Source organism: Thalassophryne amazonica, chromosome 8, assembly GCF_902500255.1.
Source record: "Thalassophryne amazonica chromosome 8, fThaAma1.1, whole genome shotgun sequence".
Lineage (NCBI taxonomy): Eukaryota > Metazoa > Chordata > Actinopteri > Batrachoidiformes > Batrachoididae > Thalassophryne > Thalassophryne amazonica.
Window position 1 is genome coordinate 73,359,933 of NC_047110.1, and position 14,341 is coordinate 73,374,273.

At 39.9% G+C, this 14,341-nt stretch overlaps 1 protein-coding gene across 3 annotated transcripts in view; it reads left to right on the plus strand.

The window, feature by feature from the left end:
* frmd4a (FERM domain containing 4A) overlaps positions 1 to 14,341 on the plus strand; it is a 241,423-nt gene that overhangs the window by 71,224 nt on the left and 155,858 nt on the right. The window contains exon 1 of one of the 3 annotated variants that reach the window (XM_034176650.1): positions 11,262 to 11,609. The exons of the other annotated variants lie outside the window; for them this stretch is intronic. Within the exon in view, the coding sequence (XP_034032541.1) occupies positions 11,496 to 11,609 (114 nt within the window). The 5' untranslated portion in view covers positions 11,262 to 11,495. Of the gene's footprint in view, positions 1 to 11,261; positions 11,610 to 14,341 lie in introns of those variants that run through there. 3 annotated transcript variants of the gene reach the window in all.

Here is a 14,341-nt window from a genome sequence, read left to right on the forward strand (position 1 = left end):
TTAGTCAACAACCAAAAATGATTTTCTGTGTTATTGGACCTGTTCTGGTAATGCTGCAATGCTTGATTTATCTATTTTATGCACATATACTTTTATTGCCAAAATAAATCAGATCCAATCCAGTTCTGAAGAGTTTATTTTGATTCACATTCTGAAACATTCTTTTTTGCCATCACTAGCTTTGTTATCTGGAAAGTAACCATATAAATGAACCCACTGACATGATAAAATGAGCTTTTTTTTCCCCAACATCATGAAGTAATTAAGACTTGAACTCAAGATAATGGCAATAAAAGCAATCATTTCAAACAGGGCCATTCTTTGGAAATGTTGGATTCATGTTTTTAAGCAAATTTATAGTGAAAATAGCTATGAAAATTTAGGATTTAATGTAAGTAAGTAAGTAAACTTTATTTATATAGCACTTTTCACAGACCAGGGTCACAAAGTGCTTCACATAATAAAATCAATAAATACAAAATAACACATACAAACATTTAAAAGAAAATCAAGCTAAAATGCAATTTTAAAAAGGTGAGTCTTAAGTTGCTTTTTAAAAACATCAACAGAGGCTATCGAGCGAAGGGAGCAGGGAAGCTCATTCCAAAGGCGCGGCGCCACGGCTTTAAAAGATCTGTCCCCTCGAGTTTTAAAACAGGTACGGGGAACCATCAGCAGGTTCAGGTTGGAGGACCTCAGGCCCCTGCTGGACACATACGGTTGGATCAGTTCCTTGATGTATTCCGGAGCCTGCCCATGCAGAGCTCTAAATGTAAGCACCAGGATTTTATAATTTGTCCTAAACGAGACAGGGAGCCAATGCAGGGACTTGAGTATTGGGCTAATATGGGCTCTCCTGTGGGTGCAGGTCAGAAGCCGTGCAGCGGAGTTTTGCACAACCTGCAAACGAGCCAGTTCTTTTTTTATTAGTGAACAGGCTGTTACAGTAATCCAGTCGCGAAGATATAAAAGCATGTACAATCATCTCTAACTCTTCAAAAGACACCATTTTTCGAAGTTTAGAGATATTCCGGATCTGGAAAAAACAATTCCTAACTAACTGTTTCGTATGATGTTCCAGAGACATCCCTTTATCCAAGATAATAATATAGCACCTTCAACTGCACCACAGACTAAAACAGTTAAATGTGGTCTATTAAACATTAGGTCTCTCTCTTCTAAGTCCCTGTTGGTAAATGATATAATAATTGATCAACATATTGATTTATTCTGCCTAACAGAAACCTGGTTACAGCAGGATGAATATGTTAGTTTAAATGAGTCAACACCCCCGAGTCACACTAACTGTCAGAATGCTCGTAGCACGGGCCGGGGTGGAGGATTAGCAGCAATCTTCCATTCCAGCTTATTAATTAATCCAAAACCCAGACAGAGCTTTAATTCATTTGAAAGCTTGTCTCTTAGTCTTGTCCATCCAAATTGGAAGTCCCAAAAACCAGTTTTATTTGTTATTATCTATCGTCCACCTGGTCGTTACTGTGAGTTTCTCTGTGAATTTTCAGACCTTTTGTCTGACTTAGTGCTTAGCTCAGATAAGATAATTATAGTGGGCGATTTTAACATCCACACAGATGCTGAGAATGACAGCCTCAACACTGCATTTAATCTATTATTAGACTCTATTGGCTTTGCTCAAAAAGTAAATGAGTCCACCCACCACTTTAATCATATCTTAGATCTTGTTCTGACTTATGGTATGGAAATAGAAGACTTAACAGTATTCCCTGAAAACTCCCTTCTGTCTGATCATTTCTTAATAACATTTACATTTACTCTGATGGACTACCCAGCAGTGGGGAATAAGTTTCATTACACTAGAAGTCTTTCAGAAAGCGCTGTAACTAGGTTTAAGGATATGATTCCTTCTTTATGTTCTCTAATGCCATATACCAACACAGTGCAGAGTAGCTACCTAAACTCTGTAAGGGAGATAGAGTATCTCGTCAATAGTTTTACATCCTCATTGAAGACAACTTTGGATGCTGTAGCTCCTCTGAAAAAGAGAGCTTTAAATCAGAAGTGTCTGACTCCGTGGTATAACTCACAAACTCGTAGCTTAAAGCAGATAACCCGTAAGTTGGAGAGGAAATGGCGTCTCACTAATTTAGAAGATCTTCACTTAGCCTGGAAAAAGAGTCTGTTGCTCTATAAAAAAGCCCTCCGTAAAGCTAGGACATCTTTCTACTCATCACTAATTGAAGAAAATAAGAACAACCCCAGGTTTCTTTTCAGCACTGTAGCCAGGCTGACAAAGAGTCAGAGCTCTATTGAGCTGAGTATTCCATTAACTTTAACTAGTAATGACTTCATGACTTTCTTTGCTAACAAAATTTTAACTATTAGAGAAAAAATTACTCATAACCATCCCAAAGACGTATCGTTATCTTTGGCTGCTTTCAGTGATGCCGGTATTTGGTTAGACTCTTTCTCTCCGATTGTTCTGTCTGAGTTATTCTCATTAGTTACTTCATCCAAACCATCAACATGTTTATTAGACCCCATTCCTACCAGGCTGCTCAAGGAAGCCCTACCATTATTTAATGCTTCGATCTTAAATATGATCAATCTATCTTTGTTAGTTGGCTATGTACCACAGGCTTTTAAGGTGGCAGTAATTAAACCATTACTTAAAAAGCCATCACTTGACCCAGCTATCTTAGCTAATTATATGCCAATCTCCAACCTTCCTTTTCTCTCAAAAATTCCTGAAAGGGTAGTTGTAAAACAGCTAACTGATCATCTGCAGAGGAATGGTCTATTTGAAGAGTTTCAGTCAGGTTTTAGAATTCATCATAGTACAGAAACAGCATTAGTGAAGGTTACAAATGATCTTCTTATGGCCTCGGACAGTGGACTCATCTCTGTGCTTGTTCTGTTGGACCTCAGTGCTGCTTTTGATACTGTTGACCATAAAATTTTATTACAGAGATTAGAGCATGCCATAGGTATTAAAGGCACTGCGCTGCGGTGGTTTGAATCATATTTGTCTAATAGATTACAATTTGTTCATGTAAATGGGGAATCTTCTTCACAGACTAAAGTTAATTATGGAGTTCCACAAGGTTCTGTGCTAGGACCAATTTTATTTACTTTATACATGCTTCCCTTAGGCAGTATTATTAGACGGTATTGCTTAAATTTTCATTGTTACGCAGATGATACCCAGCTTTATCTATCCATGAAGCCAGAGGACACACACCAATTAGCTAAACTGCAGGATTGTCTTACAGACATAAAGACATGGATGACCTCTAATTTCCTGCTTTTAAACTCAGATAAAACTGAAGTTATTGTACTTGGCCCCACAAATCTTAGAAACATGGTGTCTAACCAGATCCTTACTCTGGATGGCATTACCCTGACCTCTAGTAATACTGTGAGAAATCTTGGAGTCATTTTTGATCAGGATATGTCATTCAAAGCGCATATTAAACAAATATGTAGGACTGCTTTTTTGCATTTACGCAATATCTCTAAAATCAGAAAGGTCTTGTCTCAGAGTGATGCTGAAAAACTAATTCATGCATTTATTTCCTCTAGGCTGGACTATTGTAATTCATTATTATCAGGTTGTCCTAAAAGTTCCCTAAAAAGCCTTCAGTTAATTCAAAATGCTGCAGCTAGAGTACTGACGGGGACTAGAAGGAGAGAGCATATCTCACCCATATTGGCCTCTCTTCATTGGCTTCCTGTTAATTCTAGAATAGAATTTAAAATTCTTCTTCTTACTTATAAGGTTTTGAATAATCAGGTCCCGTCTTATCTTAGGGACCTCGTAGTACCATATCACCCCAATAGAGCGCTTCGCTCTCAGACTGCAGGCTTACTTGTAGTTCCTAGGGTTTGTAAGAGTAGAATGGGAGGCAGAGCCTTCAGCTTTCAGGCTCCTCTCCTGTGGAACCAGCTCCCAATTCAGATCAGGGAGACAGACACCCTCTCTACTTTTAAGATTAGGCTTAAAACTTTCCTTTTTGCTAAAGCTTATAGTTAGGGCTGGATCAGGTGACCCTGAACCATCCCTTAGTTATGCTGCTATAGACGTAGACTGCTGGGGGGTTCCCATGATGCACTGTTTCTTTCTCTTTTTGCTCTGTATGCACCACTCTGCATTTAATCATTAGTGATTGATCTCTGCTCCCCTCCACAGCATGTCTTTTTCTTGGTTCTCTCCCTCAGCCCCAACCAGTCCCAGCAGAAGACTGCCCCTCCCTGAGCCTGGTTCTGCTGGAGGTTTCTTCCTGTTAAAAGGGAGTTTTTCCTTCCCACTGTAGCCAAGTGCTTGCTCACAGGGGGTCGTTTTGACCGTTGGGGTTTTACATAATTATTGTATGGCCTTGCCTTACAATATAAAGCGCCTTGGGGCAACTGTTTGTTGTGATTTGGCGCTATATAAAAAAATTGATTGATTGATTGATTGATTGATAATGCCAAGATTGCGCAGGCTGCCCTTAACTGAACTATTCAGTTCACCAAAGTGCAGCCTAATAGCAGGCACGGCACTCTCCGGAGCAACAATCAATGTTTTAGTCTTAATCAGAGTTCAGCTGCAAGCTGTTTTCACTGAACCATTCCTTAACTTTGGTGAGACAATTGGTTAAAGAATTGAGTTTCTGGGTCTCAGTTGTTTTAAAGGAGCAGTACAGCTGCAGGTCATCAGCATAGAGATGATAGGATACGTCACAAAACTGCTGGATCAACTTGCCGAGAGGGATGATATACAAAAGAAATAAAATAGGTCCCAGAACCGAGCCCTGCGGCACACCCCACAAAAGGTCAGCAGACTCAGACATCACATTATCAACAGACACACTAAAAGTTCTACCAACCAGGTAGGAGCTAAACCACTCTAATACAGGACCCGACATCCCCACCAGATCCTGTAGTCTCCTGATCAGAATGCCATGGTCAACTGTGTCAAATGCAGATGACAAATACAACAAAACCAAGACAGTGCATTTGCCAGTGTCAGCGGCCATCATAATGGCACTCGACACTTTCAACAGAGCCGTTTCAGTGGAGTGAAACTCACGGTACCCAGATTGAAAAGTGTCATAAATGTTGTTAGTCTGCAAAAAGAAAGTTAGTTGGGCACAGACCAATTTTTCCAGGACTTTAGCCAGGAAGGGGGTTTTTGATATTGGCCTAAAGTGCTTCAGATCTGTAGGGTCCAGTCCAGCTTTCTTAAGCTGTGGCTCCACAACAGCATGCTTAAAAGAACTGGGGAACACACCAGTCGACAGGGACATATTAAACATTTTGGCAACACATGGCCCAATAGAATCAAATACATTCATGAAAAGTCTAAAAGGAAGAACATCTAGTGTACTAGAAGATGGTTTCATTTTGCTGATAATGGATAAAATAGATAATGGAGATGTGTTAAATTGCTGTCATAGTAATGGTCCAGATTCTGTCATCAACTGGCCCGGCACAAACAAAGGAGGCTTTCTGCAGGCTTGAGAGAGTAATTCAGAAATCTGCTATTCACTGGGGTAAAATACGCATCTGAAGTCTGCCGCTATGCTCATAATAGAGTGCTGATTGGCCCACTGGAATGATATATTCTACTAATTCTATTAAGGCATGGGGTGAGTGCATAATGGCATTGTACGAGTCTGAGTGTGCAGAGCTCCAGTCACTCCTATTTTTTTTTAAACCCACATCTTTGTTGAGGTTAAAAACAGGGCACACTCGATGACCCTGCGATTGTTCCGTCACTTTCTCTCTGCGATGGTTTGGTGCAAAAAAACCTAGAATGTTAATCAAATCGGAAGATAAAGCAGCGCGGGCAGATGTTCGACCGGGGCGACCTGTCCCTGCGCTCAACCAAATCTCTCTGAAATACAAATATGTCCCAGTTTTCGCAATGTTCCAATTTGCCAAACATTTTGCAGACTCTCTGTTACCTTTCAGAGCGTGTAGACGCTTCCAACCTCTGAAGGGAGGATAATTGAAGTGGATGCTCCCCCGTGGAGGAGTCATTATGATTGGTTCTGGCCTGATGAAGGGTGGGAAGAGTCGCTCACAACAAAATGGACACATTCACAGATTGTATGAAACACACGAGTTGTACCGTTAGGGTGGTGGTGTTGCTTGTCTGGTTTCCTGAGTAGTCGGGCTGTAATGAAACCCCTTTGTATTTTGTGGAGCCTCTAAACACAAACATTCAACCCCCTCCTTCCTTTTGAGTCAAGAATGGGGTCCAGCTCTGGGGCATTTTTCATAAACATACCCACCCGCGCCCACTCACAAACACAGCGAGGAGTGGGACCACAGGGATGAGTCAGATAGCCGTGGGCAGACACTGGCTGGGTTATCACAGTAAATTAAAGCAAAACCATGTCTGTGGGCCACAACTGCTTCTGAATATTACAGCTGTGAACAAAGAAATGGACACACACATGCATGCTCACGCAGTCAAATTACAGTTAGGTCCATAAGTATTTGGACAGCGACACTTCTTGTAATTTTGCTCACCAACATCAAAAAATGGAGCTAAAAAGAAACAGTCAAGATGTTTTTTTTTTATAGTGTCGACTTTCAGCTTGAATTCAAGGGCTTCTTTCACTCTCTAGTTGCATCAGCCATTTTTTTTTAACAGACTGGTATGCTGGAGCAATAGCATCACAAGTGCTGAGAGGAGGAGACTTGACAAAGTGATTAAGAAGGCCAGCTCCTCGGGAGTACCATGGACTCAGTGCAGGAGGTGGGGGAAAGGAGGATGATGGTTAAGCTGTCATCCCTGCTGGAGAACACCTCCCACCCCATGAGAGACACCCTGACTGTACCAGATAGCTCCTTCAGCGACAGACTGTGCCACCCAAAGTGCATGAACGAGCGATACCGCAGGTCCTTCCTTCCTGCTGCTGTCAGACTCCACAACCAGCACGGTTCCCAGTAAACCACTCAGATCACTCAAATCATTTATATCCTGAAAGTAACCATTTTCAGCCAATTGCAATAATACCACGCATTCTGTGTAATAATACTTATACACTCATGAACCACTTCACTTGTTCATGTATCAGTTTTTACCCGAAGCCAAACTATGGGCATCGGGTATTGCGAAGACTTTGCGTCCGTCTGTCTGTGCTCAGTATAACTCCATTCCTATTACTGCCAGGGTCTTCAAATTCACAGGGAGCATTCTTGGGACACAAACCTTGGACAAGTTCAAAGATGGCTAACCTTGACCTATTTTAAGTGGTCACATTGTATTTTTAATGCTCATACAGCTGAGGGTCCTTTAGCATTGCGTTCTAGTATGTTATGACTTGTCGAAAGAAAACAGGCTGTAAAAATGATGATTTGTGTTTAAAAAAATAATCCTAATATTTAGTTTGTCTAATTACTCATGGCCTCTGAATGTCTGAAAAACTACTATGGTGGTGCCACTGTTAACATACTTATGGACTTGCACGTAAACTCCGCAGACTCACTGTGCTTCTCCCTCATAAACAGCAAGCAGCAGTGCCTCCTTTCTTCTTTTCCTTCTTGTTTATTGTCACTTTTTGTGGTTGCATCTGCAAGTTTTATGAATAGCTGTTAGTTCACAATGAGGACACTTGCTGAGATCTGATCCAGTACAGCGAGGCTCATCAGAATGCTCCACCTTGCACACAAGTCGTGCATTTTATTTTTGAGGGCTTGTTGACTGAAATAGGCCATTGATCATCTTGCCTGAGGCATCAAAAATAGTAATGTTATTTTTCCTTCCCCATGTCAGGACGAACAGGAGAACTGGAACTTGTCACCTTGGTGAATTTGAGGCTGTAAAATTTTTATAAGTTATTAAAGTGAAAAGCAGCAGGTTTGGAGGAGAAACACAAAATTTAATACAACCGTCACTCCGTCAGCTGCTCTGTAATGACAGTCATCTTTAGTTTAAGTTATTTTTATGTTTCCTGAAGCATGTCATCAGTAAAATCTGGATCTGTGCAGTCTGGATCTGTGGGTTTATTAATAGCCCTGTGATATTTGTCATGTAGGCCACGCTCACTCACTCGCTGATGTGGGCCGAGGTATTGAATAAATAATGCTTACTGGGGATTACCATTGCACATGAGTTTCTCCTGCCTGCCTGCTGCACAGGTTTTAGTTTGCACACGGCGTGTGTGTGTGTGTGTGTGTGTATTCTTGTGTGAAGAAATTCCATTTTGCAGCGAGGTTATGCAATTATTCGCATTTGTTTCTGTGTCAGCTGGAGTTATCAGAAGGCAGATCTCCAAAAAATCTGGTGAAATGATCAGTGCTATCAGTGAAAAAAAATCATCAAAATCCCCCATCTGGTAGCTCTGATTTATCAGCAAACATTAGTAATATTTGGGACATAAATGGGAAAAAATAAAACTTATTATTAAAAGCACACAAAGGCAAAATTCATCTCATACACTTTATCAGGGTTTGTAACACAAAATGATGGACACAAGTGCTAGGCTCAGACACAGAGTGGAGTTGTTCAAAAAGGTTTACTAGTGTAAAAAGCAGGGTGATGATGCCTGGAGTTGTGAAGGCAGTAAAGGTTGCAGCAATCACTCGTTTTTATCTTCACCCAGTTCATTGACCTGTGGCTGACCTTGCCATTGATAATGCTGAAATCCACCTGTGTGCCACTTTTGGACAAAATTGGGTTGAAAATCAAATTCCTTGACCTTGACCTTTGCCAAAATAAATTATTAACATTTCATGGCAATTTCATGGTCAGCCTTCATGGACTTTCCAAGTTTGGTAGAAAGCAGCAAAAGTAACCTTGGAGGAGTCGGCCAACAAACAGGCAGACATGACCTTGACTCCAATGATTGATCTTTGGCAAATTTGACTTTCCTGGGTAATTCAGGAGCCTACATCCATATGTGTGCCAATTCTGGTGCTAAATCAGGATGAAAAACTATAGTTGTGACCTTCGACCAGTATAATCTTGACCTCATTGATTGACATTTAGTAAGTCTAATCTAAGGAGGGCAATTTCATAACTCATCTACATGTGTGTGCCAAGTTTGGTGCAAATCAGAATGGAAAAGCTAAAATAGGCAACCTCCTGGGGTGACTATGCTGTGAAACACCCCGATTGAGTGTGGCATTTTAATATTACAGTTTTTGATGTGCTATGGTTTCACCTTTACACAGGTTAAATGCTGAAAATAGCGCACATACACATATATACATACAGTATATTCCATTGTATAAGTCACACCTTTTTCTGTATTATCAGGACTTTAAGATCATATTTTTTTGCATTATTGTGATGTTTGTTTTATTATTGGAGTTTAGTTTGTTTAGTGCTTTGATTTCTGGAAAGTCAAATATAAATAGTTATTATATTATTATTATTATTACTATTACTATTGTTATTAATAACTAATGTATGATTTTTCAGTATATAAGTTGCATCGGTGTTGCAGACCGAACGGTCCGCCCTGGTTCCACTGCGCATACATCATTTCGGAGCTCAGCAGCTCATCTGAGACAGAGTCTCTTCACCCAAAGCCATCAAATGGATTAATGTGATTATTAACCATCAGATGATAAACCTCTTCAATCATGCTAAAGTCAGTTTTAAGCAGAAACGGGGGGCTTTTTAAGCAGAAACGAGTTGATACTCTGTGACACTTTGAAATGACTGACGCACAGTGAATGCATCAAATAGCAGCTCGTGTAGTTGCGGCTCTCTGATCACTTCCTCCGTCTTTTTTGATGAAATAATGCTGAATTTATGTGGAAATGATTGTTGTAGAAAAGCTTCAGATATCCATCGCTGAGACAGATGATGACTGGAGTGCAGTTTGTAGAAGAAACGAGGTGATAATCAGTGAACTGCGGCTAATGACGCATGCGCAGTAAAGGCAGGGCGGACCGATTTTTAGGGGGGACCATTCGGTCGGTGACACCGGAAGTCGCAGGGCCTCCAAAACAAGTTCACAAACGCTGAGTTATACTCTGGAAAATAAGGTAATTTGTCAAAGATGAACAAAAAAGAGAAATAAAGTGTTTCACAGCACAGAGGGAACAGCTGCAGCCAACCTTATGTTGGACATGATTTTTAGTTTTCTGTGGCCTTGGTAGCCACCAAACCTGAGCTTTGGAAACATTGATAAGATGAAAGCAGCACCTGCTAGTAATTTCCATCATGCATGTGATGATAAGATTATTTCCTGTAACATGCCCAGGAAGTCCAAACTGCAGATTAGTAGAACTCATATTAAATAAAGAAAACAAATGCGCTTTTCCCATTGATCTGGTGCTTCAAAGTTCACCAAACTTAAATGGGTCCATCCTGTATGATATGCCCATTTATTTTGGAGACTCATAAGATGTTTTGACGTTATCACGTTCATAACCTGGAAAGGACAGACTCATTTATTTGCTTTCTCCAGGGTGCACACGCCTCGTCATTCAATTACAATGCAAATTCACGGTTATCCCAGAGTAGTGCACATGCCAACAATTAACGGCTCTTAACTGTCCGTGCTGAAGCCACAAAGGTCTCTGCGTTTGTATGTGTGTGCACGCACCGGTGGGTATGTGCATGCACGTGCATATTGATCCACTTTAGTTAATCAGCTGACAATTCTGTATTGATGTGCACAGTCAGACAGCACGGCGGTGAGTGAGTGATGATGATGATGATGTGTATATGACGGTGCAGCCGTAAGTCATCAGCGGAATCGATTCCACGGACACGTAAAGAGCCTTTCCCATAAAACATCTCTGTAAGGGCTGCAGCCTCGCTTTGGGGGGAGAAGGTCAGAGGGCACAAGATAGGCAAAATGCCAGGCTAATTTACCCTGATGCAAAAGTCAGCGATGGTGCAATCTGCAGTCTGCGCTCCGTCTTTGTGTGCCGTCCAGACAGAGCAGGCAGAGAAAACTCAGGGATTTTAAAGATAATCTCCCAAACAGATGGCAAAACATCCCATATTCCTTTTGAGGTTTCTCACGTGACTCCCGCTTTAAGGGTGTGTGTGTGTGTGTGTGTGTGTGTGTGTGTGTGTGTGTGTGTGTGTGTGTGTGTGTGTGTGTGTGTGTGTGTGTGTGTGTGTGTGTGTGTGATGGGGTGAGTATTCACAGGGATCACGTGACGTAAGTGTGCATGTTAATAACAGGCATGACGTCACATTGATGCAGTGACCTGGTTAAACCCCCGACTGAAGGAAAGGGCGGGGGGGAGAGAGAGAGAGAGAGCGAGAGAGAGAGAGGGAGGGGAGCTGTCAGAGCTGGTAAAGAAAGAAACAAAGCGCCTCCTCTCCCTCACTCATTCACCGCGTGGAGCGGCTGAGTGTGCGTGTGTATGTGTGTGTGTGTGTGTGTGTGTGTGTGAGAGAGAGAAAGAGAGAGAGAGAGCGGGACACGCACGTCTGATTCCACGTACGCGCCTCCTCAAAGTCGCGTGTATCCGCTGCCAGGCTGGACGGGACGGCGTGGACACCCCGATTACACCCACTCGCGCGCGCACATGCTTTCACCCCGGCCGCAGACATGCACACTCTGGAGCGCACGGTGGTGGTCCACGGAGCCGTGACACCCGGCAGAACCCGCCGGATGATGCTGAAACTGCCCGTGGGAACTCTGCGGAGGAACAGCGGGGAGAGGGTAAGAACCAACAACCCTCCTCCTCCTCCTGCGTGTGTGTGTGTGTGTGTGTGTGTGTGTGTGGGGGGGGGGAGATCAAGTTTTTTTTATTTGCTTCTGGAGAAGATATGTAAAGCTTTCGATTCCTTTCGCCTTCTGTTCCTGCGTGTGAATTCCACAGCTGTTTTCAAGATGACAGAACCGTCTTTGAACACAACTGACTGACTTCACATCCTTTTTATAATCAAACACACAGATCAACCTGATGTATGGAAGCTTCTTTCTGCCAGTTTAACAAAACAACAACAACAACACCGTTATTGTTTTCCCTCATTCTGTGGAGTTCTCATAATTAGGAAATAAATCAAACTTATGAAAAATGTAGTTGTATTTCAGAGATGGCAAGTTGTATAGGACATGTTAATTCATAGCTGACATGTGGTACTGCAGAATTCTGAAATATTAAGTCATAAAGTTAAGACACTGTCATTATGAGATAGTAAATAGCCAGTCAGGATGAGATAAGTCATAATTACTAAATTGTAAGATATAGTAGTGGTATATTAAATCATGAGTTGTAGAGTAAGTTATAATGAAATATTAAGTCATAATGAGATTTTAAGTCATGATAATTTTGAAACATAAGTTATAATAGTGGTATTCTAAATCATAATGAAATGTTAACTATGAGACAGTAAGTCATAATTATTAAAGAGTGGGTTATAATAATGAAATACTAAGTCATAATGAGATTTTAAGTCATAATTATGAACTATAAGGCATAATAGTGGTATGTTAAGTCATAATGAAATGTTAACTATGAGACAGTAAGTCATAATTATTAAAGAGTGGGTTATAATAATGAAATACTAAGTCATAATAAGATTTTAAGTCATAATTATGAAATATAAGGCATAATAGTGGTATAAGTCATAATGAAATGTTAACTATGAGACAGTAAGTCATAATTATTAAAGAGTGGGTTATAATAATGAAATACTAAGTCATAATGAGATTTTAAGTCATAATTATGAAATGTAAGGTATAATAGTGGTATGTTAAATCATAATGAAATGTTAACTATGAAACAGTAAGTCATAATTATTAAAGAATGGGTTATAATAATGAAATACTAAGTCATGATGAGAATTTAAGCCCTAGTATGAAACATAAGGTATAATAATGGTATGTTAAATCATAATAAAATGTTAACTATGAGACAGTGAGTCATAATTCTGAAAGAGTAAGTTATAATAATTAAATACTAAGTCATAACGAGATTTTAAGCCCTAAGTATGAAACACAAGGTATAATAGTGGTATATCAATTCATAATGAAATGTTAACTGTGAGACAGTAAGTCATAATAAACAAAAATGTATAATATTGATTTTCTAAATCATAATAAAATGTTAAATATGGGACAGTAAATCATAATTTTGAAAGAGTAGGTTATACTAATGAAATACTAAGTCATAATGAGATTTTAAGTCATCATTGTGAAACATAAGGTATAATAGTGTTATGCTAAATCATAATGAAATGTTAACTATGGGGCAATAAGTCATACTTATGAAAGAGTAAGTTATAATTATGATATACTAAGTAATAATGAGATTTTAAGTCATAATTAAAATTTGTTACATCATAATTATGAGACATTATAAGTCATTGACATTATTATACAGTAAATTTTGAAATACTATGTCATGAGATGTTAAGTCATAGTTGTGAGTTAAAATGTCATAATTATGAAATAGTAAGTTATAAAAAATATGAAGGCCTAAAGAAAAAGAAATAAATTGAAAGTCACACTTATTAAATAGTAAGTTACATTAATGAAATACTAAGTCATAATTAGATGTTACTATCTTCCAGTGAACATCTCAAATACTAACTCATAATTGTGAAGTTTTAAGTTACAAAATGAAACAAGTCATACTGAGATTTCAAGTCCTAACTTAGTATAAGTCTTGATTATGACATGGTAGGATATAATAATGCGATGGTAAGTCATAATTAGATAGAAAGTCATAATCATGAAAGAGCAAGTTATAATAATTGAATGATACAGTCAGGTACATATGTGTTTGGACATTGACACAATTTTTTGGAAATTTTTGCCTCTATCAAGACATGTTGACAGCTTTAAGGGGAGCTTTTTTTGGAGGGGGGGTTGACAAAAATATTAAATTAACTATTTACAGCCATTGTTATAGACAGCTGTTCCATTTTTAGAGGCCCATAAGTAACTAAACAAACAAAATGTAAAAAGAAATAAGTCCCATGTATGTCCAGAAGCCCATTGATGCCACTGCTTATCCCCAGATTCCATAGCGTGAAGTGGATGAGAGTCTACAATTCCACCTGGATGGAATGTGAGTACAGTGCAGGTTACTTCCCCAGCAGAGATGAAGTGTCTTGTCCAAGGACACAAACATGTAGTGTGACCAGAAATCAAACCCAAGTCTACATATTGGTGTCCCAGTACCTGTTGTTGTTCATTCGGCTGCTCCCATTTTTGTTTGGGGTCGCCACACAGCCAGATCCGCACTGATATTTGGCACAAGTTTTACACCGGAAGTTTTACACGTTCCTGACACAACTCCAGTGTTACCTGGAGAAACACACAGCCGCTGGTGTTCCAAAGAGGTCTCCCATGCAAGTACTAACCAGATCCTGCACTGCTTAGTTTCTGAGATCTGATGGGATCAGGCTGACACAGCAGACCAGCTGCTCATTGGTGTCCCAATA